Raw genomic sequence first — 21,953 nt, forward strand, 5'->3', positions numbered from 1 at the left:
CTTGAAGGAGTTCCCAGAGATGCTTAGCACTTGTTGGCCCTTTTGCCTTCACTCTGCGGTCCAGCTCACTCCAAACCATCTCGATTGGATTCAGGTCTGGTGACTGTGGAGGCCAGGTCATCGGGCGTAGCACGCCATCACTCTCCTTCTTGGTCAAATAGCCCTTACACAGCCTGGAGGTGTGTTTGGGGTCATAGTCCTGTTGAAAAATAAATGATGGTCCAACTAAACGCAAACCGCATGCCGCTGCAAGATGCTGTGGTAGCCATGGTGGTTCAGTATGCCTTCAATTTTGAGTAAATCCCCAACAGTGTCACCAGCAAAGCACCCCCACACCATCACACCTCCTCCTCCTTGTTTCAGGCATGTAGAGTCCATCTGTTCACCTTTTCTGTGTCGCACAAAGACACGGTCGTTGAAACCAAAGATCTCAAATTTGGACTCACCAGACCAAAGCACAGATTTCCACTGGTCTAATGTCCATTGCTTGTGTTCTTTAGCCCAAACAAGTCTCCTCTGCTTGTTGCCTGTCCTTAGCAGTGGTTGCCTAGCAGCTATTTTACCATGAAGGCCTGCTGCACAAAGTCTCCTCTTAACAGTTGTTGTAGAGATGTGTCTGCTGCTAGAACGCTGTGTGGCATTGACCTGGTCTCTAATCTGAGCTGCTGTTAACCTGCGATTTCTGAGGCTGGTGACTCAGATGAACTTATCCTCCGCAGCAGAGGTGACTCTTGGTCTTCCTTTCCTGGGGCGGTCTTCATGTGAGCCAGTTTCTTTGTAGCACTTGATAGTTTTTGCCACTGCACTTGGGGACACTTTCAAAGTTTTCCCAATTTTTTGGACTGACTAACCTTCATTCCTTAACCCCTTTCTGACATCAGACGTACTATCCCCATGGATGGGGTAGTACGTCTAGCGCGATCAGCGGCGCCCACGTGGTGAGCACCTCTGATTGCAGCCGGGTGTCAGCTGATTATCACTGCTGACACCCGGCACTATGTGTCAGGGGCGGTCAAGGAATGCCCCCGACACGCTAAACACTTGCACACCGCGATTAAACACGATCGTGGTGTACCGGGGTTAAAGGGAAGCATCGGCAGGGAGGGGGCTCCCTCCGTGCTTCCCTGGGCCCCCCCACAGCAGCGCAATGTGCAGCGCTGCTGCGGGGGGGCTCTTTCCCTGCAGGTCCCCGGATTCAAGATGGAGACGGGGACCTTCGGGGGCCAGCAGGGAGCTGGCTTCCTCTGTGCCTGCAAAACGCAGGCAAGGAGGAAACCTGCACACTTCCTGTGACAGATTGCTGATCTGTGATGTGACAGATCAGCGATCTGTCACAGGACAGTGATGTCCAACCAAAAATCGCTTAATAAATTAAAAAATATATATATATTCCCTAATAAATTCATTTTTTGGAAATAAAAAAAACAAAAACAATAAGAGTACACATATTTGGTATCGCTGTGTCCGTACCGACCTGCCCTATAAAACTGTCCCATTAGTTAACCCCTTTAGCGAACCCCTTAAAAAATAAAAATAAAAAATATAGCAAAAAATAATGATTTATTATCATACCGCCGAACAAAAAGTGCAATAACACGCGATCAAAAAGATGCATATAAATATCCATGGTACCGCTGAAAACGTCATCTTGTCGCGCAAAAAACGAGCTGCCACACAGCATCATCAGAAAAAAAATAAAGTTATAGCTCGCAGAATAAAGTGATGCGAAATAATTATTTTTTATATAAAATTGTTTTTATTGCATAAAAGCGCCAAAACATAAAAAAAGACATAAATGAGGTAACGCTGTAACCATACGGACCTGAAGAATAAAACCGCTTTATCAATTTTACCGCACGTGGAATGGTGTAAACGCCCCCCCCCCAAAAGAAATTCATGAAACGCTGGTTTTTGTTCATTCTGCATCCCAAAAATTGGAATAAAAACCGATCAAAAAATGTCACATGCCCGAAAATGATACCATTAAAAACATCAACTCGTCCCGCAAAAAATAAGACCTCACATGACTCAGTGGGTCAAAATACGGAAAAATTATAGCTCTCAATATGTGGTGATGCAAAAACTATTTTTACAATAAAAAGCGTCTTTTAGCGTGTGACAGCTGCCAAACATAAAAACCGCCATAAATAGTAAATCAAACCCCCCGTTATCACCCCCTTAGTTAGGGAAAAATAATAAAATTAAAAAAAATGTATTTATTTCCATTTTCCCATTAGGGTTAGGGCTGAGATTAGGGTTAGGGGTGTGTTGGGGTTAGGGTTGGAGTTAGAATTGGGGGTTTCCACTGTTTGGGCACATCAGGGGCTCTCCAAACGCAACATGGCGTCTGATCTCAATTCCAGCCAATTCTGCGTCAAAAAAAGTCAAATGGTGCTCCTTCCCTTCCAAGCTCTGCCATGCACCCAATCAGTGTTTTACCCCCACATATGGGGCATCAGCCTACTCAGGACAAATTGCAAAACAACTTTTGGGGTCCAATTTCTCCTGTTACCATTAGGAAAATAAAAATTGGTGGCAAAAATATCATTTTTGTGGGAAAAAAATGATTTTTTTATGTTCACGCCCGGGCGTTATAAACTTCTGTGAAGCCCTTGGGGATTCAAAGTGCTCACCACATGTCTAGATAAGTTCCTTAGGGTGTCTAGTTTCCAAAATGGGGTCATTTGTGGGGGGTTTCCACTGTTTAGGTACATTAGTGGCTCTCCAAATGCTACATGACACCCGCAGACCATTCCATCAAAGTCTGCATTCCAGAACGTCACTACTTCCCTTCCGAGCCCCGACGTGTGCCCATACAGTAGTTTTCTCCCACATATGGGGTATCAGGGTACTCAGGACAAATTGGACAACAACTTTTGGGTTAAAAAAAAAAGGTTGTAGTCAGCTTAGGCCTCTTTCACACTTCAGTTTTTTACAATCAGTCACAATCCGCCAGGTTTTGAAAAAAACGGATCTGCAATTTTCTTTTGAGGATCCGTTTTTTTCCGCATTGACTTCCATTATAGGCGGATTGCCGTCCGTTGCATCCGTTTTTTTTGCGGATCCGCCAAAAGTTGCTGTCCGTCACCATCTTCAAAGATTTCAAAACGGAGCTTGCAACGTTTTTTTCTCTGGCGGATCCTCCAGACACTGATTTAACCCGAAATTCTTTCTGGGTGCCGGCCAAAAAAAAAAAATTCTCTCTCTCTCTCTCTTCTCTCTCTCTCTTCTCTCTCTCTCCTTTTCCAAGCTGCGATTCCTTTAAAATTCTTCATTTGTTGGATCCGTCAAAAAACCGGACGGGTGGCATCCGTTGTCATCAGTACTAAAACGGATCCGCCATCCGTCCTTTTGGCGGATTTTGACTGATGCAAAAAACTGAAGTGTGAAAGAGGCCTTACCCGTCTGCAAAGCAATCCCCAAGCCTGCCAACGCCCAGCACGGACTGTGGTGAGCATCCACATGAATTAGGAGCAAGAGGAAGAAAAAAAAGTGATCCAGCTGGAGATGGAGGCGGCTGCAATTTACAAAGCTTTATTGGACAACTTAAAAATATGTTGGTTCTTTAAAAATTTCTTATAGCAAACACCAAGCACACCAGTGAGGAGGATCGACGCGTTTCAACTAAAAAATAGTCTTAGTCATGATCATGCTGTAAGAAATTTTTAAAGAACCAACATATTTTTAAGTTGTCCAATAAAGCTTTGTAAATTGCAGCCGCCTCCATCTCCAGCTGGATCACTTTTTTTTCTTCCTCTAACAACTTTTGGGGTCCATTTTCTCCGGGTACCCTTGGGAAAATAAAAAAAATTGGGGACTAAATGATCATGTTTGTGGAAAAAATAAGATTTTTTTATTTTCACGCCCGGACATTATAAATTTCCGTGAAGCCCTTGGGGGTTCAAAGTGCTCACCACACATCAAGATAAGTTCCTTAGGGGGTCTAGTTTCCAAAATGGTGTAATTTGTGGGGGGTTTCCACTGTTTAGGCACATCAGGGGCTTTCCAAAGGCAACATGACACCCGCAGACCATTCCATCAAAGTCTGCATTCCAAAACGTCACTACTTCCCTTCCGAGTCCTGACGTGTGCCCATACAGTAGTTTTCTCCCACATATAAGGTATCAGCGTACTCAGGACAAATTGCACAATAACTTTTGCAGTCCAATTTCTCCTGTTACCTTTGGTAAAATAAAAAAAATTGAACCTGAAATTTTTTTTTGTGAAAAAAAGTTAAATGTTCATTTTTTTTTTTAAATATTCAAAAAATTCCTGTGACGCACCTAAAGGGTTAATAAACTTCTTGAATGTGGTTTTGAGCACCATGAGGGGTGCAGGTTTTAGAATGGTGTCACTTTTGGGTATTTTCTATCATATAGACCCCTCAAAGTGGCTTCAAATGTGATGTGGTCAGTAAAAATAAAATGGTGTTGTAAAAATGAGAAATCGCTGGTCAACTTTTAACCCTTATAACTTCCTAACAAAAAAAATTTTGGTTCCAAAATTGTGCTGATGTAAAGTAAACATATGGGAAATGTTACTTATTAAGTTTTTTGCGTGCCGTATCTCTGTGATTTAAGGGCATAAAAATTCAAAGTTGGAAAATTGCGAAATTTTCAAAATTTTTGCCAAATTTCCACTTTTTTCACAAATAAACGCAAGTTATATGAATAAAATTTTACCACTAACATGAAGTACAATATGTCACAAGAAAACAGTGTCAGAATCACCGGGATCCATGGAAGCGTTTCAGAGGTATTACCTCATAAATGGACAGTGGTCAAAATTGTAAAAATTGGCCCGGTGACGAACGTGCAAACCACCCTTGGGGGTAAAGGGGTTAAAGTAATGATGGCCAGTCATTTTTCTTTACTTGACTGCTTTTTTTCTTGCCATAATACAAATTCTAACAATCTATTCAGTAGGACTATCACCTGTGTATCCACCAGACTTCTGCACAACACAACTGATGGTCCCAACCCCATTTATAAGGCAAAAAATCCCACTTATTAAACCTGACAGGGCACACCTGTGAAGTGAAGACCATTTCCGGTGACTACCTCTTGAAGCTCATCAAGAGAATGCCAAGAGTGTGCAAAGCAGTAATCAAAGCAAAAGGTGGCTACTTTGAAGAACCTAGAATATAAGACATATTTTCAGTTGTTTCACACTTTTGTGTTAATTATATAATTCCACATGTGTTAATTCATAGTTTTGATGCCTTCAGAGTGAATCTACAATTTTCGTAGTCATGAAAATAAAGAAAACTCTTTGAATGAGAAGGTGTGTCCAAACTTTTGGTCTGTACTGTATGATGAGAAATTTGTTAAAAGAGGGTTGTTCTGCAATCTTCTATGTAACCTTTCACCTGCAACCTGGTATCTAGCAGACTTTTTAATTATCTTTATAGTGTACTGTATGGTTAAACAAAGATTGTGCCTATTAGATTATACTCTGTGGTGGTAGTGATATTAGAGTAAGGTGGTATTACCTCGCTGGCTGTGTATGTGCGGCACACACCCTTTACGAAGGACGTTGTCCGAAACGCGTGTCAGGATGCATTTAGCATAATGTGTTCACCTAGAAGATGGCTCCCAGACAATAGCTGGGAGGCATCTTGTATAAAAGACACCCTCTCAATTAGGGATGAATTAAGTCACTAGACATTTGGTGTTCTACCAGTGCAGTTGTGAGGTCCTCTGGTCCCAGTGCAGCCAGTGTCCTGAACCTGAATCCCTGGTCCCGATGCAGCCAGGTCCTGAATGTTGTCCCTTGGTCCCAGTGTGGCCAGTGCCCAAATGTTGTCCCCAATCCTGGAGTCTTAAGTCCTGAATCCGTAGTCCCCTAGTCCCAGTGCGGCCAGTGCCTGAACATTGTACACTATTCCGAGTTCTTGATCCAGTATCCTAGACTGGTGTGTCTGAACATAGCTCTAAACTGTTTCCGCAAACCTCAGAAGCTGCAGTTCTGGGTTCTGATGAGGAGTGGTACCTGGCAGCTACCTGCAGCTCAGTCCGTCTCGACCATCAGGAGCTGCACTGAACACCTGGTAGCTGCTTAGCTATGATTTTTCCTAGGCAGGCCCGACCCTGTGGCACAGTGGGTCCACAAATTCACATGTGCCACCGTTGGGAGTAAGATTTGCCGCAGATGAAGCAAAGATTTTATCAAAACTGCAGCAAGCAGCCCAGTAAGTGTCACATCGCTGGGATCTGGCTGTCAACATGCTGCTCCTAGATTACATAGCAAAAGCCTAGTGAGAAATTCCCTTTATTAATGGACACTAAGTATAGGATCTCTAATTGACACTGTTCCTATGATCCTTTCCCTTCCTGTTGTCAGAGGTTGCAACACTGACTTGAGAGAAAGTTGAGCAGAGGAAAGCCACCACAGCCTCCTATTTGCTATGTGAATGGTGCCTTCATGAGTTCTACTGTTGAAACATTTAGGCTATGTGCACGCGTAGCAGAAAATTTCTGCTGAAAAACCTGACTCCCTTCCCAGGAACCGCGCGTTTTTTTCTGTGCGTTTTCTGCGCGGTTTTTGCGCAGAAAACGCGCGGTTTTTATGCGTTTTTTTAGTGCGTTTTCAAGACGCAAAGAAAGAGCCAGAAACATGGAAAAATTAGCGAAATTAAAGAGCATGCTGCATTTTTTACCACGAAGCGTTTTTTTCGCGGTAAAAAACGCATCAGTATGCACAAAAAGTGCAAAATGCATAGAAATGAATGGGAAGCTTATTTTTAGCGGTTTTATAGCGGTTTTATTGGAAAATCCGCTAAAAATACCGCTAAAAAAACGCTGTGTGTGAACACAGCCTTAGGCATATGCCTTCGTGTTGAAAGATTTAAAGCCTTTGGTTGTTTTGTTGACCAACTTGTGTCTTCTGACTCTGTTCCTACTAAGGAAAGTGCCATTCCTGTAAGGAGTGGGTGATAGTGGGAGACTGTTGTTTCTTAGGACTAGTTAGAAACCCGCTCATAAAGGTCCAACAGATGGAGAGGACTATGATTAGAGAAGAATGACCATGAAAAGTCCAAGATGACTCAAGTGAGAGAGTATATTCACATGTATGAACCTAAGATTACATTTTAATGCTTCTATTTTGATATACACTCACTGGCCACTTTATTAGGTACACCATGCTAGTAAGGGGTTGGACCCCCTTTTGCCTTCAGAACTGCCTCAATTCTTCGTGGCAGAGATTCAGCAAGGTGCTGGAAGCATTCCTCAGAGATTTTGGACCATATTGACATGATGGCATCACACAGTTGGCGCAGATTTGTCGGCTGCACATCCCTGATGCGAATCTCCCGTTCCACCACATCCCAAAGATGCTCTATTGGATTGAGATCTGGTGACTGAGGAGGCCATTTGAGTACAGTGAACTCATTGTCATGTTCAAGAAACCAATCTGAGATGATTCGAGCTTTATGACATGGCGCATTATCCTGCTGAAAGTAGCCATCAGATGTTGGGTACATTGTGGTCATAAAGGGATGGACATGGTCAGCAACAATACTCAGGTAGGCTGTGGCGTTGCAACGATGCTCAATTGGTACCAAGGGGCCCAAAGAGTGCCCAGAAAAAATTCCCCACACCATGACACCACCAGCACCAGCCTGAACCGTTGATACAAGGCAGGATAGATCCATGCTTTCATGTTGTTTACGCCAAATTCTGACCCTACCATCCGAATGTCGCAGCAGAAATTGAGACTCATCAGACCAGGCAACGTTTTTCCAATCTTCTACTGTCCAATTTCGATGAGCTTGTGCAAATTGTAGCCTCAGTTTCCTGTTCTTAGCTGAGAGGAGTGGTACCCAGTGTGGTCTTCTGCTGCTGTAGCCCATCTGCCTCAAAGTTCGACGCACTGTGCGTTCAGAGATGCTCTTCTGCCTACCTTGGTTGTAACGGGTGGCAATTTGAGTCACTGTTGCCTTTCTATCAGCTCGAACCAGTCTGCCCATTCTCCTCTGACCTCTGGCATCAACATGGCATTTCCGGCCACAGAACTGCCGCTCACTGGATTTTTTTTCTTTTTCGGACCATTCTCTGTAAACCCTAGAGATGGTTGTGCGTGAAAATCCCAGTAGATCAGCAGTTTCTGAAATTCTCAGACCAGCCCTTCTGGCACCAACAATCATGCCACGTTCAAAGGCACTCAAATCACCTTTCTTCCCCATACTGATGCTCGGTTTGAACTGCAGGAGATTGTCTTGACCATGTCTACATGCCTAAATGCACTGAGTTGCCGCCATGTGATTGGCTGATTAGAAATTAAGTCTTAACACACAGTTGGACAGGTGTACCTAATAAAGTGGCCAGTGAGTGTATATATATTAGCCTTATGCACTGGGGTGGGAATTTTTATTCTGGCAAATGATATTCCTTATTGAGCCAGGCTTTATTTCCCACCAAATGTTACGTCTGTATGGAATATCAATAAATATCACTCAAAAAAGCATATGACAAAACAAATCTAAAACATTACGAAGGGACTAGTACCAAAAATGGTTCCAGTACCACACCCAAGAGAAGTGGAGAGGCATACTGAGAACGGGATAGGGATCCCATGTATTTTCAGCCATCAGGGGCAACCCATTTTCGTTTTCAGCCTATGTTGCTGTTGAAATAACCCATACTCTTGTCTCACAGATCTCAACATCCATCTTGTTATGGTCCGAGGAGGTATCCCTGATCCAAAACTCCAAGCAAAGCTCAGGAACAGACTCCGTCTACTGGAGAATGATAGCAAGGAAGTGGTTGCAGTCTTTTGTGTAAGTTCTCACATTTGATAGTGGCTTCTATAGACTCCTTCCCAACAATTTAAAAAGATAGACACAAAGACAGCTGCCATAACTGAAAATGTGCTTGGCACACATCTATAATAATAAATGCCCTAAGCAGCTTCCGGTTGTAACAACTTCCGTCCAGTTGTAACCGGTGACGTCACCGCACACCTCTTTCCATGTTAACCCTCAACACACACTCCTCTCACTTTTCACCATCTCCACTCACGTCCACTCACTCTTTCACTCCACATACGACCCTTTCTCTCACTCCGTCTCTCATACTCACGCCGTCATCGCCGCTGATCCACGATCCCCGACATCTTCTTCCGCCGGCGCCATCCTGGATCCAGACGTCCTCGACGCCGGCGACATGTTCTTGCGGTGACGCCATTTTGGATCGGCGAAATCCCGCGATAGTCAAGATGGCGTCGCCGCAAGAACATGTCGCCGGAGTGGACGATGTCGGGATCCAAAATGGCGTCGGCGAAAACTCGCGAGATTTCGCCGACGCCATTTTGGATCCCGACGGCATCCACGCCAGCGACATGTTCCTGCGGCGACGCGATTTTGGATCGGCGAAATCCCGCGATACTCAAGATGGCGTCGCCGCAAGAATATGTCGCCGGCGAGGACGACGTTGGGATCCAAAATGGCGTCGGCGAAATCTCGCAAGATTTCGCTGACGCCATTTTGGATCCCGACGTCGTCCACGCCGGCGACATGTTCTTGCGGCGACGCCATCTTGACTATCACGGGATTTCACGATACTCAAGATGGCGTCGCCGCAAGAACATGTCGCCGGCGTGGACAATGTCTGGATCCTGGATGGCGCCGGCGGAAGAAGATGTCGGGGATCGTGGAGCAGCGGCGATGACGGCGTGAGTATGAGAGACGGAGTGAGAGAAGGGGTCGTATGTGGATTGAAGGAGTGAGTGGAGATGGTGAAAGGTGAGAGGAGTGTGTGTGTTGAGGGTTAACATGGCAAGAGGTGTGATGCTATCGCATCCTCCCGATGCGATAGCATCGGGCCATAATCTAGTATAATATAAGTAACTAAAAATTAGGTTAGAAAAATGCTATCAGAAAGAAGGTATATCTTTTTGCAACCTTCACTTGTGTCTATATCTAGAGCACTAGTTAAAGGGGAGGACAGAAAGTAATATTGATTTTCAATGTAAATGACTCTGTCATGTCACGGTGTGACTCGACCCAACGGGTGGTCTGTCAGCGAACGGCACAACTCACAAACAACGGGGTGAAAAAGGAGAGAGGAAGGCCTTATCCATAGGGAATGAGGAATGGTCACCACTTGAGCTCAAACCTAAGTCTGACCCTGCACTCCCTTAATGCCCTAAGCGGGTTCTTCCCTCCACCGGTATCACAAACCTAGTCCCTAGTAGTCACCTATTACTGCCCTGGCTAGTGCACTGGCCGGCTAGGAGCACTAGCCTCGCCTCTGCAAATAATAAACACAGGGGAAAGTGACAAACAGCAAAGGGACACTGCGAAAAAGCACCACACTTAGCTTCCTGATGCTACTGTCAAGCTTCACTCCACAGATGGCACTGAAGCCGGACTCCAAACTCCCCGCAGCGTAGGATAAGACACCAGGACCTCTAGCAGCTAATACACACAGGTTCCAGTGAGCTCCTCACACATCGGCTGGTCTCCACAGAAACTCTGTCACCAACAGTCAGCTGATGGATCAGGTGATCTTTTAAAGGATGGTGGGAGTGGTCACCACCCACATCAGCTGACCCAGCGGCACTGCAGTAACACCAGATTGCCAGCGGGGAAAAACTGACATTAACCCCCCGCTGGCCTGAAAGGAAAAAAGGTTTCATTGAGTGGAACCAGATCTGCCACAAATCCAAAAATGGATCGTGACAGTACCCCCCTTTCAATGAGGGGCCTCTGGACCCTCAACACTGGACCTCACCAGAAACGACATACGGTGAGGATGCCTCGATCCAGCAGAGTTCACCTTTGCAGTCACCTGATCCTCAGCTTTACGGCAAACGCAGCCCAATGGAGAGGATAATGATGGAGGCTCCAGAGGCGCCACAAGTCTACAGAGCGCCGACCTGTGGAATGAGTTGTGTACATGCATAACTGGGGGTAACTCCAAGTTGAAAGTCCCCTGGCTGAGAATGGTCGACACCCAATATGGCCCGATCACCCTAGAACTCTAGGTCCCCATAGCATACTTCCACCTGATGTTTTTGGTGGACACCCACACATACTCATTCACACACAGGTGCGGACCTGAATGTCTATTGCCACACATGCGTTTGCCGCAAGATGGTGAACTCTTTAATGAACCGACAACAGAGGCGTCCCCCTATGTCACCACGCTCATACCCCCACTACACACAGAGGGAACCAGGACCCTCCCCTGACCCCTCCGATACTCAGGGTTTACTTGTGGTGAGGATTGAGTCTTCTCCCTACACCCTGGCAGCACCTTCGCTGCCCCAACAGAGAAGGGGTAGGTTGGAGAAGGACGGCAGAGATCGTAGCTCCCAGGCAGCAGTGCTTACATGACTATGACTGGTCCAAGCTGACTACTTCCCTGGACCGCCAATCTATCAACGGGTTGTGTTTTTTCAACCCAGGGAGTCCTAAAATGATGGGAGTTGGCATACTCTCCAAGATGTAGCACAACAGGGTCTCTTCATGATAAGTCTCTATACACAGGTGTATATCATCTACGACTTGGGTCACCCTCCCCTGGCTGAGTGGGACAGAGTCAATGGCCTGAACGCTTAGGGGTCTCGCTAGCGTCCTAACTCTCAGACTGGTCTGGACAAAGCATGAACCCACGAAAATGACTCCCGCTCCACTGTCCACAAGCACAGTACAGTCTCAGTAACCTCACCAACCACAACTTCAGCAGCAATGGTGCACTGAGATTAGAAGATGGAGGAAATACACACACCCTGGTCACCTCCCTCCACACGACCAGGGTAACATGGCTTTTGAGATGAAGCAGGTACTTTGACATGAGCTGGGCAGATATTGATAAAATGACCTGTCTGCCCACAGTAGAAACATGCCCCCATACCACGGTGAACCGCAGGCAACCCTGTTTGAGACTCCTCCCATCTACATAGGTTCGTCCGTCTGCACCGATGTGTCCTCCTCCCTAGAAAGGACAACAGGGGCAGATTTGGTGTATGCCTCTCCCAGAGGCATCTATCCACCCGAATAGCAAGGGACATGGCAGCTTCCAATGACCTGGGGGCAGCGTACTGCACCAGAGTATCCTGCAGCCTAGGTGACAGACACTGACAATAATGGCTCCTAAGGGTAGGGTCATTCCACTGCGTGTCAGTGGCCCACCTCCTAAACTCTGAGCAGTACTCTTCAGCCGGCCGGGGCCCCTGCTTGATTTTACGTAGTCGAGATTCCGCCAGGGAGACGTCATCAGGATCCACATACACCAGCACCAAAGCCGCAAAAAACTCATCCACCGACCGCAAAGATGGAGAATCGGTTGGCAGGAAGAAGGCCCAGGATTAATAATAATAATAATAATAATAAATTTTATTTTTATAGCGCCGACATATTCCGCAGCACTTTACATTTCAGAGGGGATTTGTACAGACAATAGACATTACAGCATAACAATAATCACATACAGTAGATTATAACAAATACCAAGAGGAAAGAGGGCCCTGCTCGCAAGCTTACAGTCTATGAGGAAAGAGGTAGACACGAAAGGTGGGTGGTAACAGTTGCCCTGATTGTATGGACCAGCCATAATGTTAGGTGTGTGACAGTACGGACACAGAGGGCTAATGGATGCATAAAGCATGTGGGAGAATGATGCGGGGAACCTGGTTATGGTAAAACTTTTGGCTCTGCCACACAGGGATAGATTAGGTTAATGTGTTGAGGTGGTAGGCCAGTCTGAATAAATGCGTTTTCAGGACACGCTTAAAATTGTGGGGATTGGGGACTAATCGTATTGACCTGGGAAGTGCATTCCAAAGAATTGGCGCGGCACGTGTAAAGTCTTGGAGACGGGAGTGGGAGGTTCTGACTATTGAGGATGCTAACCTCAGGTCATCAGCAGAACGGAGGGCGCGGGTAGGGTGGTATACTGAAACAAGGGAGGAGATGTAGGGTGGTGCTGAGCCATGGAGGGCTTTGTGAGTGAGGGTAATAAGTTTATACTGAATTCTGGAGTGGATGGGTAGCCAGTGTAATGACTGGCACAAGGTAGAGGCATCGGTGTAACGATTGGTGAGGAATATGATCCTGGCTGCAGCATTCAAGACAGATTGGAGAGGGGAGAGTTTGGTAAGAGGGAGACCGATTAGAAGAGAGTAACAATAGTCGAGACGAGAATGAATAAGAGAAACAGTAAGAGTTTTTGCAGAGTCAAAGGTAAGAAAAGGTCGAATTCTAGAAATGTTTTTGAGGTGCAGATGACAAGAGCGAGCCAGTGATCGAATGTGGGGGGCAAAGGAAAGCTCGGAATCAAGTATGACCCCAAGACAGCGGGCCTGTTGCTGGGGAGTAATAGTGGAACCACACACAGAAATGGCAATGTCGGGTATAGGTACATTAGTAGAGGGAGGAAACACCAGGAGTTCAGTCTTTGACAGGTTCAGTTTCAGATATAGTGAGGACATGATATTAGACACAGTGTTTAGACAATCGCCGGTGTTTTCTAGAAAGGCTGGCGTGATGTCAGGAGAAGAAGCGTATAATTGGGTGTCATCAGCATAGAGATGGTACTGGAAACCAAATCTACTGATTGTTTGACCAATAGGGGCAGTGTACAAGGAGAAGAGGAGGGGGCCTAGAACCGATCCTTGGGGGACCCCAACAGTAAGGGGAAGATGAGAGGAGGAGGAACCGGCAAAAGATACAGTAAAGGAGCGGTCGGAGAGATAGGAGGAGAACCAGGAGAGAACGGTATCCTTGAGGCCAATGGAACGGAGCATAGTGTGGAGGAGCTGATGATCCACAGTGTCGAATGCTGCAGAGAGATCCAAGAGAATTAGCATGGAGTAGTGACCATTTGATTTAGCTGTTAGCAGATCATTAGAGACTTTAGTGAGGGCAGTTTCAGTGGAGTGTAAAGAGCGGAAACCGGATTGGAGAGGGTCGAGAAGAGAGTTTTCTGAGAGATAGCGGATAAGACGGGAGTGGACCAGGCGTTCCAGGAGTTTAGAGATGAAGGGAAGATTAGAGACAGGTCTATAGTTAGCGGCACAGTTTTGGTCGAGGGATGGTTTTTTAAGTAGTGGATGTATGATGGCATGCTTAAATGAGGAGGGAAAAATACCAGAAGAGAGAGAGAGGTTAAATATTTTAGTTAGGTGAGGGGTGACAGCAGGGGAAAGGGACTGGAGGAGCTGTGACGGAAATGGGTCACTGGTGCAAGTAGTTGGGCGAGAAGATGCAAGGAGCCTGCTTACTTCTTCTTCTGTGACTGGTTCAAAATCAGAGAGTGAGTTAGATGCAGTGGGGGAGGGAGGACAATGCATGGTATGAGGTGATTGGGAGATAATTTCCTGTCGGATCTGGTCAATTTTTTCTTTGAAGTAATTGGCCAGATCGTCAGCTTGGAGCTCCGTGGTTGGGGCCTGTACTCTTGGATTGAGTAGAGAATGAAAAGTGTCAAAGAGACGTTTCGGGTTATTGGACAGTGAGGTGATGAGGGTGTTGAAATAGGTTTGTTTGGAGAGGTGAAGGGCAGTGTTGTATGTTCTAAGCATAAACTTAAAAAGGATTAGGAGTCACCCTTAAGAAGGGAGACTATAATCCCCACCAGCTGTTCCTCACTCCTTGAAGAACAAAGGTGAAGCCTAAAATACAGCTTGCAGGCTTCTTTGAACACAACAAACTTATCTATCCCTCCAGAAAAACAGTCAGGGAGAGATATTTTGGGTTCCGGTTAAGCCTGCACCTGAGCCGAGACCCAGATCCCCGACAACTGCAGATGCTACGTCACCTGATACCGCAGCTCCTTAAGCTCATCAGTGAGGGTCTGGATCAGTTGGGTGAAGGCCTGCATTTGGGCCATGGCTCACCAGAAAAAATGTAACGGTTGGTGATAATGTCACAGTGTGTCTGTCATGGTGTGACTAGATCCAGCGGATGGTGGGTCAGTGAACGCCACAACTCACAAACAACAGGATGGAAAAGGAGAGAAGAAAGCCCTACCTGTAGGGAATGAGGGATAGTCACCACCTGAGCTCAAACCTAAGCCTGTCCCTGCTCTCCCCTAACGCCCTATGTGGGTCTTTTCCCCCGCCACTGAAACGAACCTAGTCCCTAGTAGTCACCTGTTACTGCCCTGGCTGGCAAGGAGCACTAGCCTCACCTCTGCAGATAATACACTCGGGGAAAGTGACAAATGCCAAAGGGACAAGGTGAAAAAACACCACACTTAGCTTCCTGACGCTGCTGCTGAGCTCCACTCCTTAGATGACACTGAAGCCGGACTCCAAAATCCCCGCACCGTAGGATAAGACACCAGGACCTCTAGCAGCTGATACACACAGGCACCAGAGAGCTCCTCACACACTGGCTGGTCTCCAGAGAAACTCTATCACCAACAGTCAGCTGATGCATCAGGTGATCTTTTAAAGCATGGTGGGAGTGGTCACCACCCACATCAGCTGACCCAGCGGCACTGCAGTAACACCAGATTGCCATCGGGAAAAGACTGACATTAACCCCCCCCCGGCTGGCCTGAAAGGAAAAAAAGTTTAATAGAGTGTTACAAGATCTGCCACAAATCCAAAAACGGATTGTGACAGACTCTCTATTTTAAAAATATGATAGTTTTTCTAATATGGTTTAATTAAAAAGTTCCTGCACTTCCCTCTGTAATTTAGACCCGACCCCAAAACAGACCTAACTTGCCAGGGAGAAGTTGGTCTCTGCTCGCCACGTTATCGCTTTACAATGTGCACTGACACTGACGAAGGAGCGCACTGTCACTGTGCACTGAGAAGCATATTGCACAGTAAGGAGGAAGCTTGTATTGAGCATATGTCGGAATTGACAACTGACACATGCTCAGTAGAGCAGGGACTATCCCAGCCCCTGAAACGGATGTCACTGATGATGATTAGTTTCAGGGTGAGATAGTGGCTGTGGCAGTAACCACAGTCTCTGCCCCTAATGGCACCCTGTTTGAGTACCTCAACATGCACTGGGGATTCTCAAATGAAACATCATTAACCCCTTAGCGACTGCAGATACGCCTTTTAACGGCGGTAATTAAGTGTACATAAACCACAGCGCCGCTAATTCATGGCGCTGTGGAGAAAGTGAATAGCGCCCCCCAGTGTCGGATTTTCTCCATGGTCTCGGCAGCCGGGGGTAGCCGAGACCCCAGAGAACATGAATCTGTCAGTTTTTACTGACCCCGCTTTTGCAATCGACGTTATTAACCCTATAACGGCGACCGTAAAAAAAAAAAAGCCGCAATTTTGCATTAAATTTCTCTTTCCTCTGATGTGATTGCACGTCAGAGGAGAGAGAATTAGGGTCCCCGATCCCCCCCCGGTACCTCTCCGTGGTCCAGGGTCCCCTCCCGGTGGTCCCGCATCCCGCTGGCGTCCTCCGGTGGGCGCCATCTTGGATCCAGAAGAAAATGGCGGGCGCATGCGCAGTGCGCCCGCCGGGAATCTGCCGACTCCAGCTGGCAGATTCCATTCATTCATTTTGATCACTATGATAAACTATCATAAATAGGGTAATTTATAATCTATTTTTACTCAGTTTTTCTTTTTTTAAATAAAGTCTATAATAAATTGTCTTGCTGTTTTTTAGGAACTGTCGGCTCGACTGCTGTCGATTGAGAGTGATAAGGACTTAATAACGGTGACATTCCGAACGTTTGAGGAGATATGGAAATTTTCTACCTACTATTCCCTTGGTAATTGAAAAAAAGATATGAATTTTTATTATGTATATTGAGACAAAATGGTTCTATATTTCTTCAATGTGATCCCTTTGGGTTTAAGTGCATGGCATTATGATGGATCTATAGAACCTTAAAGTTATGCAAAGCCATTAGTCGGCACCTTTAATGGTTTGTTGGGCTCTACTTAGCCTCTATTGTCACTCCAACTTAAAAAAAAAATATTTGGAGGATTTTATTTGTTGAATTACTGTTTACACTCCTCAACATTGAAATTGCCACACAAAGAAGGGAAAGCTGTGGAATAATTGGAAATCACAGAAGGGATAGACATGCTAAAGATATGCAAATGATAAAAAAATGGAGCATAATTTTCAAGCACAGAAATCCCCACACTTACACACCTTAGCTGCTATCAGTGAAGTTATTGATGGTTGTAGGAGGAATGTTTTGCTACTCTGAATGCACTTGGGCAAATCATCAAGAGCCGCTTCTGGCAGCTGCCTGTGCAATTGCCGACCAATAAAAACCCAGGTGTGCTTGATGGAGTACAACTCCAGAGACGCTGCAGGCAGTGGTAGCACATTTAGGCCACGCATGTTGCTCATAGTAGCAAGAGCAACATGTGGCCTGACAGCTCCAGGGACACTTTAGAGAAATGGTCGTACTACTGGTTCCATGATTGATCAGTTCTGTGCTGCAGATGAAATTAGATGTCACATACCAAGAGTAAGACTTGAAGCAGTGTCTACTGAAACACACAGAAACCATTAGCACTACATAGGGCTACAAACCAGAGGTCCAGCTTCAGCTGTTCCATTGACCTCATGCCACCGCTCTTAAAGGCTATCATGGTGCATTGAACGAAGGCTTATCCTCTTTATCGATGAGTCCTACTTTTGTCTTGCATGCAATGATAGCCACAGATTAATCTGGAGACCATAATGGCAACACAATGATTAAGCCTTCACAAGGGAACATCATACCAGTTTTGCTCACGGGATTATGGTGTGAGGTGGCATAATGTACAGTAGCTTGACACCTCTGATCTTCATTCCAATCCAGGTACACTAACAGATGGGAGTTATGTTGACTGAGTGATGGAACTAGTGGCCATTTCTACAAAGTGCCCCAGAAGTTATTTTTTTTTACACTGGCAGGCCGCATGTTTCTCATGCTACTATGAATAGTCTACAAGCCTAAATGTGCTATCATGGCCTGCAGCATCTCCTGACTTGTCTCCCATCAAGCATATATTGGTTAGCAATTGCAAAGGAGCTGCCAGAAGCAGATCTTGATGATTTGCCCAAATGCATTCAGCATGGCAAAACATCTTTCACAGAACCATTAGTATCCTCATTGATACAGATAAGGCATGTAAATGTGTGGCGCTCATACTTACTAAATCAAGATGTTTTGAAAATGTAGTTTCCATGTTTTCATCATTTGCATATCATTAACCTTTCTATCCATCCTGTTGGGTCGCCCTCCCAGGGCTGTGGGGTACCGGGCCGGTCTCTCAGAGGGGAAATGTCACAGCAGTAGTGACCCGGTCCGTGGCCCTGGGCGCCCATGTTAAAGGGGAATTGAGTGGTGGAATAAAGTTTATAGGTGATTCTTGACGCCACCTGTGGTGTTCGGCAATATAGATGTTAAGCCGACGCTGCAGACAGATCCTCTGGGACAGATGGTGTGGTGCAGCAGTGATGATGTAGCCCTCCACAGGCAGGACTGTTGTCCCAGGGCAGTGTGGATGGGTGTTGGTAAGGAAGGTGCAGTGTCAGGCACAGAGATTTAGCAGTGCCGGGGAGATTGCAGCAAGGAGGCAAGGACACAATGGGATGCAATTTCTTTACCTTTACTTGATAAACGCAGTCCAGGGTACAGGTTACAGGTGGTATAGGAGATGGTTAGCCTGGAAGCAAATCAGGAATCTCTCTATCAGATGGGTTGTGTAGTCTCCTCTCTAGCGCTGGCTTGAGGTACATACAGTACAGAGTTACACTGAAGTTCCTTCTTATTATCTTCTCTCAGAACTACCTCGCATGGCAGACAGCTCTTTTGGTTCACATGTCGCTGTTGTGCCTCCAAGTCTTAATTGGGAATAGAGCATTTACAGCTTCCTACTCCTATGGTTTCTGATGCAGGACCGTCAGTATCCATACACCCGTGGAGACCAGGCTCCAGTTCATGCGCTCTCACTGGGAGGGAGCTCTCTTTCCTCAGCTCAACCTCCAGCTTCTCTCCACACGTCTACACACGTGGCCCTCCTCACACTGACTGACTCTGTTCCCTCCTGGCTCTCAGAGCGCGCTCCTCCCCCAATCCTGGTTCAGAGCTCCCTCTGTTGACCCGGAGTGGGACCTGTGTTGCATGAAATTGATTAACTGTTAGTGAGACCTTTCATTGCTTCCAGGTGTGACATCACTCTCCCTAGGAGGAAGGTCACTGTGGTGACCATACTCCTGGGGGCGCCACATTCCCCCCTAGTGCAAGTCAGCATGACTCCATGAAAAACGTGTAAAACATAAACAAATATGAACAATATAAATGTACAAGATTTAAAAAGGAAAAATTTACAAAAAACAAATACTCAAAAAGGGTCCTATGATGATAAGTCCAAGCATCAATGTCCATGGTCCATTCCTGGGCAATTGATGAACTATATACAGGTTGGTTTTGACCACACAAGTCCTATGGTCCAATGTCCATCAAAACAAAACTGGAAAACTCTTACAGATTATCTGTAGGCAGAAAACTTGAGGCCAGTTATATATATACAATTTAACAGTTACATTACTTACATTACTTTAACTTGGTTATATGCGGAATCTAATGGGTGGTATAACTTGTGTTGTGAGGGTAGACCTGCGTAACTCTGGGGTAGGTAAACTGGGTAGTAGCCTGCGAACTCTTAGACTCACCATGGGTACGACAGATTCACCACTCGAAGGGCGAGGATTCTCTGGCTCCACTGCTTGTGTGGCATCTGCTACCTGAATTTCCTGATTTTCAACGTTCTCTTGAGTCTCTGCTACCTCAGTTGCAGTTGGCTGGGGAAAGGTTAGGACGGGAACTACGATGGCTGGACCCATTCTTGTCCAGTTTGCAGGGAATTCACCAAGTACAGTGCTGACCTTTTCTTCCTCTTCTTCAATGGGCTGAAGATTGTTTTGTTCTTCCATCCTTTCTTTTAACTGGTCAGGGCACAATTTCAAATTATCACTTGATACTGCTGCTGAGGTTTCTCCTCCATCTTTACTAATAAGGCACACCTTGGTATTGTCAAAGTTTGAGGGTAGAATGGTGTATGGTTCAACTTCCCATTGGTCATCCAATTTATGCAGTCTTCTTTTCCTCTTGAGGACTTGTTCTCCTGGTGACAAGGGAACTGCAGGCGTATGTTGGTTGTAGTGCCTTTCTTGTTCTTGTCTCGCCTGAGCTAGACTCTTCTCCACATGCTCTTGTACTCTTCTGTACTGCTGCTGCCGTTCTGTGTCCCAATCAGCATCTGGGGGTGTCACTTCAGGTGTCAGGACTCCCATGTCCAAATCAATAGGCAGCTTACCAGGCCTCGCTCTCATTAGGTAGGCTGGAGTGCAGTTGGTGGAATTCACAGGAATATGGTTGTAGAGGTCTACCAGATCTGGCAACTTTTCTGGCCAAAGATTACTCTCCTCCAAAGGCAAGGTCTTCAGCAGGTCTATCACCACCTGGTTCATCTTTTCATACATGCCATTGTTCTGTTGGTGGTATGGTGTTGTCCTGATCTTCTTACAACTATACAAGTTACAGAATTCCTGGAACACTTCCGCCTCAAAGGCTGGACCTTGATCTGTGAGCACTCGCTCAGGATATCCAAGTGGTCTGCAGAAGTGCTGTTGAAAGGCTCTGGCTGCTGTCCTGGCTGTTTGATCCTTGACAGGCACGACTACCCGGAATCTTGAGTAGTGGTCCACGATGGTAAGAGCACAGACGTAGCCTGAACAGCTTGGGACCAGCGTCACATGGTCCAGAGCGACCAACTCAAGTGGCTGTTTGGTTACTATTGGCGGTAGAGGAGCTCTCTGGCTGTTTCGATCCTTTCTGCGCAGATTACATTGTCCACACTCCCGGCACCACTTTTCAATGGCTTTCCTCATACCAGCCCAGTAGAATCTCTCCCGGAGCAAGGCTTCCAACTTCTTCTATCCAAAGTGGCCAGCTCCATTGTGGTATGCTTCCAGGACCATTGATGCCTCTCTCTTTGGCAGACCAGCTCATGAGTGCGGGTATTGATACTCCTCCGACACAACTTTCCTTCATAGATGAACAGCCGGCCTCTTTCCTTCCACAACTGCTGAGTTTCTTCAGGAGCATCCGACTCTGGGAGTGAGTCAGCTTGTGACAGTAGCTCCTTCACCATGCGAACTGCGGGGTCACTATCCTGCGTTTCTGCCCAGTCATGTTGAGGCAATGGATTTAGGGTGACCTCTTTCAAGCCACACTGCCTGTTTCTCACTCCTTGAGCACGTTGGGCCGCAATTGGCCGGTGGAAGGGAGGTAACTCTACCTCTTCAAGAGCCTCAGGGTCTTCCCCTGCATCTGGCAGATTAGGCATTATGGACAGCGCATCAGCATTGGCATTCTTGTGCCCTGCTCGGTACTTGATGGTGAATTCATAGTTAGACAGCCGAGCCATCCATCACTGCTCCAGTGCGCCTAGCTTTGCAGTCTCCAAGTGAGTCAAAGGGTTGTTGTCTGTGAAGATGGTAAACTTAGCTTAAGCTACGTAATGCTTGAATCTTTCAGTCACAGCCCAGACTATGGCGAGGAACTCCAGCTTGAAGGAACTGTAGTTGTCAGGGTTCCTTTCAGTGGAACGAAGCTTCCTGCTGGCATAGGAGATCACTCTTTCTTTGCCATTCTGTACCTGTGACAGTACTGCTCCAATTCCCACGTTGCTGGCATCAGTATACAACACAAAGGGTTGGTCATAATCTGGGTAGGCCAGAACTTCATCCCGTGAGAGCCATCTTCAGTCGAGTGAAGGATCTCTCCAACTCCTCCGTCCATTCAAAGGTTTAACTTTTCTGTTTGGCCTTCTTGGACTGCCCCACCAGAAGATTTTGCATAGGGGTGGCTATCTCCGTGAAGCCTTTGATGAACCTTCAGTAGTAGCCTACCAGCCCGAGGAATTGACGTACTTCATGGAGGTTGCTGGGCTTCTGCGAGTCCTGGATGACTGTGACTTTGTCAGGATCCGGTGCCACACCTTCTGCACTTACT

The 21,953-nt window shown here is 46.3% G+C and overlaps 1 protein-coding gene across 2 annotated transcripts in view; it reads left to right on the forward strand.

The window, feature by feature from the left end:
- Positions 1 to 21,953, forward strand: part of SH3TC1 (SH3 domain and tetratricopeptide repeats 1) — a 180,241-nt gene that overhangs the window by 58,970 nt on the left and 99,318 nt on the right. For both annotated transcript variants that reach the window (XM_073574548.1, XM_073574549.1), the window contains 2 exons: positions 8,658 to 8,779; positions 16,595 to 16,700. In XM_073574548.1, coding sequence (XP_073430649.1) covers positions 8,658 to 8,779; positions 16,595 to 16,700 — 228 coding nt within the window. The remainder of the gene's footprint in view (positions 1 to 8,657; positions 8,780 to 16,594; positions 16,701 to 21,953) is intronic.

This window comes from Dendrobates tinctorius, unplaced genomic scaffold (assembly GCF_039654945.1).
Source record: "Dendrobates tinctorius isolate UK_male_01 unplaced genomic scaffold, ASM3965494v1 ptg000039l, whole genome shotgun sequence".
NCBI classification, from domain to species: Eukaryota; Metazoa; Chordata; class Amphibia; order Anura; family Dendrobatidae; genus Dendrobates; species Dendrobates tinctorius.